This window comes from Lygodium microphyllum, chromosome 10, assembly GCF_053477565.2.
Source record: "Lygodium microphyllum isolate KBCC chromosome 10, Lygodium_microphyllum_v1.1.10, whole genome shotgun sequence".
Classification (NCBI taxonomy): domain Eukaryota; kingdom Viridiplantae; phylum Streptophyta; class Polypodiopsida; order Schizaeales; family Lygodiaceae; genus Lygodium; species Lygodium microphyllum.
The window spans coordinates 119,501,306-119,507,286 of NC_141144.1; the positions used below are offsets into that span (position 1 = coordinate 119,501,306).

General features: G+C 40.1%; 1 protein-coding gene across 1 annotated transcript; it reads right to left on the minus strand.

Annotated features, from left to right (window-relative positions):
- Positions 1 to 3,780: 3,780 nt before the first annotated feature.
- Positions 3,781 to 4,485, minus strand: LOC148030497 (pentatricopeptide repeat-containing protein At4g21065-like). Its single transcript, XM_087687391.1, has one exon. The coding sequence runs from the start codon at positions 4,483 to 4,485 to the stop codon at positions 3,781 to 3,783; it is 705 nt and encodes a 234-aa protein (XP_087543517.1).
- Between the last annotated feature and the right edge of the window lie 1,496 nt (positions 4,486 to 5,981).

Here is a 5,981-nt window from a genome sequence, read left to right on the forward strand (position 1 = left end):
TTGGATACATAATATTGCAATTTTTTGGAATAAACACATAGACGAGTCCTATAGAGTATGAAAAAGTTACAAAGGATGAGAACTTTCTTTTAAAATGCATGGTTTAAATTTACTATTTTCTCCTTAAAGAGTCCTAACTTTTCAACTCTACCACATTTGATTCATAATCAAGATCTTTCAATGTGATTTCAGTACTTGAATCACTCCATTTAGAGTTATATAAGAAAGTTATAATACAAAATCGAGTTGCAAACTACTTCAAGCGAAACTACATAGATACAGGGGGGTTGCTTCGTTATGTATTTCAATGTTTTCCATGGCTATTTATTTGCTATTGTTGCCTTTGATTATGATCCAATTGAGATTGAGAGTGAGATTGAGATTCTTATGTAAAGGATTCTTCGTAGGATCAAGATCCATAATAGAGTGCATGTGACATGCTCAAACACTTGAAGTAATAGAATCCATTGAGCAAGAGGGCTAGTAATGTTCTATTACTTTACTAGATAAAGTAATGTAGAATGTCCGACATGAAAGACAAAGGGATGAACCAATAAATAATTCTTAAACTTCTTGATAGAATAGATCATGCCTAAGCATTTTCCTTTTTTAATGGAATAATTCCATTTAGTTGTGGATAAGCACCAAGTAGCCTAATTAATAGGCCCAAACTAATATTTGGAATCCTGATGTACTTATATATTATGGAAAGCACAATCTGATGGATCCACAAAGACATGAAACACCTTATTCCAATTAGGGAAATTTAGAATTAAAGCCTTTGACACCATGACCCTAACTTGTTGGAAAGCCAAACATGTAGACTCATCCCATTGGAATGTAGATTTTGGTATTTGGACCAGCTTATTCAAGGGAATGGTCGCATGGTTCAAAACTGGCAACTCTCGCCCATGCCACCATACCTACCCAAGCAATTGCCATAAAACGAACGAAGACTCTAGGACTTCTACCTACATTACCAAGGTTACCTTCTATACATGCACAACAATTCTATTCACTGAAATGACATGTCTTAGAGGCATGCCTCCCCACACAATGAACGCACTCCTCGTGAGATTAAGGCCAAAGATAACCTCCTTAGAGGTTCTTAGTCAAAACCTTGCAACTCCTCTTCTTGTTTGGGCTCAGAAAGCCACTATTACTTGGATGGCCATGTTGGGTCAGACCAGAAGCTTTGTTCAACCACCTTTCCTACATTGAGTGTTAGAACCTGTCACATCTAGGATTGAGTCAAAGGAAGCAATGGTAGGAAAAGTCCCAATAGCATGTTGCATTTGAGCCACAAAGGATTTTAACTTCACAACAAGAATGTAATTAAGCACATGCTTCACTTCAAATTTTGCATCAGTGAAGAATTAGATGGCATTAGCTTCCAAAATCCAAACTTCTTGTAGCTCACCATTTTGCTACTCCAAGACTTTTTTGTGCTCCATGAGTAACTCTAGTTGCAAATTAGTTAAACTACCACCTACAAGCCAATCAAATATATTCAAAAAGGAACCTAATGCAAGCTGATCCTCATCATCATTGACGAGTACAAGATCCTCTCATATTGGTATTTTTCCTTTTCCCATATGTGCTTTTGAGTAGCTTAAGCAAGATCGGATCCAAAGGATCAAACCAAATGCATAGAGTACAAAATAGATCCTAAAACTCAGAGCAATCCAAATCCAAGCTATGGAATGAGTGGTACTAGTATCAAGGCCAAAGGTATGGCACGTTGTCGAAGGGTTTTTGAAAGCAAAGTCGCAACCACAGAGGGCCTTGACTAATTTTAGGATATAAGATCAATCAAGTGAGTTCAGGCTATGCAGCAGTAAACTCTAGACTCTTCATATTGAATGCAAAGATTGTTGACTTAACATGCATCTGTTCAATAAACCTGCTGCTCACAGCTTGAAGAACTATTGGATCCAAGCACCACCGGTTCCAGTAATCAAAGGGCAATTTTTGATTAGCAGTTAAACATATAAAGACAACTCATACACATCATAACTATTTGAATGGCCAACATCACAATCGATCCCTTTTTACCAGAAAATTAGAGGATTATTACATCTGAGAAACCCCAGGATTTTCTCCTTCTGTGAGGAAAATGTCAAATGCATTTGCAGGAAATATATCATGCTCTGAACTACCCTCTGCAATGGTATTTGTTAGTATGAAATACTCGACCAAATTCTGCATCTTTCAAAGAATAGGGTGTCTGCAAATTTCAGACATGAAACATACTGCATATGCTGTCCTTGCTTACACTTGACAAAAGTTCTCTTCACAATCCAGCATATTGAGTCCTGATGGTCCAAACATATACTAACACTTGACAAAACTCCTTTGTTACAATCCAACAAATTCAATCCCGGTCATTCAAAATAGGCCAAACATAAGCTACTTTGACCAGTTTCCAGTTGTATCCATGCTAACTACAACCTTAGAGTAGAGGTTCTTTACATTGCATCCAGGTATGGCTGATCAGTGTGATGGGAGTATTACTCTCCACTTGTTCTGGAACTAAAATAAACCACAGCCTCAAAATGTTGTAATTGTTTATGTCAATTTACCAAAGTTTGGGACAGTTTCAAATTCTCCTCTCTCAACAGAGTATGTAAACTTGGCCTGCAGATTCGTAATTCTCAGCCTCAAGGGCCTCTCTAGCACCATCAATGTAGTTGGCGCACTCCATAATGGCATCAATTCGATCAAGCATGGCTTGCACCCGTTGTTAAAACTACTCTGCATCCGTGGGAAGCCAGGGCTATGCCGTGGACACAGAATCTCCCCAAAAGCGAAACCTGCATGACCACATTACATTTACTTCCTCAGCTGATCTACTTCTCCTTAATTGTCAACTGTTTGTCGTAGCACATCGATGATCCCTCTTTGCTCTCATGCCCCGACCTATTACCATTTTCTGCACAATCTAGCATGTTTGGTTAGCCATGCTTAAGTGTGTGCTTATTGCTTCCGATCGATGGATCTCTCTCTCTCTCTCATGATCGCGTGGCCAATTGATCACTCTATACCAAGCACATATTGTACTAGATGTGCGTATGAAAGCATAACAACTACCACGAAATACACTCCTCCTCTATTGCTTGTTTTAATTGACGGCCACCTCCTCTAGTCAGTGAGTGCAGGACAGTTCGTTGGATAGGAAGATCTTGCAACATGGAACTTCACAAGAGTGGACATTCCTGCCTCCGCAGAGAAGAATCTTTGTGCAACATCACACGCACAGTATTTCCAATGATCTGTTTTGATCCTGTGATGGATTGTTAGTAGTGAATTCTCGTGACTCCCCCAGCATTCGATTCCCCAGTAATTGAAGTCTTAGAAGATGTTTGAGAAGACCCATAGCACTGACAACCCCACTGAAAAACATCTATGTCCTCTGCTAGTTCAATCCTTCGACTCCAGAAACATTCGAGGCCCCCCCCAATTCCCCTGTTTGCATTGCTTTTTCTTCCCTAGGCCAAACAGTTCTATTTTTTTTTTCAATGCATGGCGGCCAGTCAGTATTTTTAGTAACACCACCCCAAAGCTGTAGACATCACTTTTAGAGGTAAGATGCCCTGTTGCAACATATTCTGGGCTGCATAGCCATACATGCCAATTACCCATGTAGAGACATGTGTGTTGTCTCATGTAGGTCCATCCCGTGCAACATTGATTTCCATTATTTGGGCATGTATCAATATGCCATTACCATAGGTTGCCATGTCCGAGCAAGCTCTCAAGGCACATGTAAATGTGAGCTTATCAAGTTTCACCCCCACTGTGTTGCATATGACAGAAGACATGCAATACTTCAGATCCACAACCATTGCAAGTATACCCTGTGATCAATGTGTTCCATGATACTATTGTTCGATATGGCAGACAATCAAAGACCATGTGAGCATCTTTCATGACAACACACTTGGCATACATGTCAATAAGCATGTTACAGAGAAACACATCATTCTCAAGGCCAACTTCCAAAATGTACATGTGAATCACCTTGCCTTGTGTCAAGGCTTCTAAATTGCAGCATGCCTTAAGAACAAAAAGAAAATTATGTGTATCAGGCTTTAGTTTCAACTCTGAGAACCGACCATATAAGACAATAGCTTGTCGAGATTCTCCGAGCTTGGCATGTGCCGCAATGATAGCACTCCATAGGAATATAGTAGGGTTAAGGAATTTCCCAAAGATTTCATTTGCCTCTGTTAGGCTTGCACATGCCGCAAATATATGGATCAGGTGGGTACCCAAGAATGCATTTGATTCATAACCATACTTTATAATAAGCTGATGAATTCTTCTTCCAACTGGCAGGAATTTGTTCCTAGTGCATGTATCAAGGTGAAGGTACAAATCTGTAGCAGGCTCCTGGAGGCAAAGCACACGCTTAAAAGGCCATTTTCCATAATACTTGACAGGTGGCTGCCCTTCCCTCTGTCTATCAGCTTCCCTCCATGTCATACATTGTTATCGGCACTCATTTGTGCAATCCCAAGCTGAAAGGAAAGGCAACAGAAGACCCCTCTCTCTCTGTATTGCCCACGTAGAACAAAAATGCAAACACAACAACTAAGTATGTACAAAGTAACAAATTACACACACACAACTTTTTGGTGGATTCCACACCTTAGATGCGCAGCAACACGACATCCACCCCCTCCGATCCTATGCATCCTCTGGATGGGCCAACTACCCATGATCATTGTCGTCAAGATCCACGAACAGATCAATCTCTTCATTGTGTATTTCTAATATATTAGCAAGATTATCTTTTATATCATCTGTCTCTTCTACTGTAGTTTCTTCTCGTTGCCCTTCTCTTGCAAATTCTTCCAATGCATAATCCTCATCATCTCTTTTCTTGAAAATCTTGATTCTTTTTCCTGCAATAGGCACTCTAAGCACTGTCCCATCCAATTCTGTCAGTTCATATGTTGCATTCTCAAAGACATGTCTGACAGCCCAAACCAAATAGCGTACCTATTTCCATCTGCATCATCTTGACCCACAGCCCCCAATCTATGCCAATTGGACTAGTGTCAATTGTCAATACAATAGGCCTTCTGCAATTATAATCCGCTTTCGTGAGAGTAGGAGCAATCTGCAATAACTTCTTCAATTTTCGCATGGCTCTCATCCCAAAAAAGTTTCTGCCCCTTTCGAAGCAGCTGATATAAACAATCTGCTATGTGTGCAAAATGGGGAATCCAAATCATGTAAAACACACAAGCTCCAATGAATCTCCATACCTCTGAAGTGGTATAACAATACTCCGTAATTTTTCCTATAGCATCCACCTTCTCAGGTGAAGGTTTCCTGCCATAATACCCACACATATGTCCAACAATAACAACCTCATTTACTCCAAAAACAGATTTCTGCCCTGATAGTGTCAAGTTCACTTCTTCTAACCTTGCCAAAATCTTTTCACAAGCTGCAATATGATCAGCCACAAAGTATCTGCATCCTTGCTCATTTAGACTCTCATTCTTCTCTTCTTCTGTACACCCCTTAATGGGCACATCATCCAAGAAAGGCATGGTAAGCTGAGGTATGTACTCACGAAGGACCTTATGCATGGCATTCATCATATGTGCAACAAAATTAGTTGCAACTTGAGGCAAGGTACACATCCTGACAAGCCCAATAGGAGTTCTCATAGTGGTTATGTCCCTGCTTTCCAAGGACAGGTGAAACTGATCATATCCCGAATACAAGTCACCTAAAGAATAGATGGCATGTCTAGCAAATGCTTCTGCAAACTCATCCACAACTAGACCTATAGCAACATTCCTGATAGTAACTCTGTTTACTAACTGCATGTCCTATATAAATCGGAGAGTACCATTTTTCTTTGGAACTGTAAACCACCTATTTGAGTATGGTGCCAGATGATGGCTCTAGGATTCCCATCCTGATTTTCTCATTCAACAAGTCAACTAGCTTTGGCAGGTGTG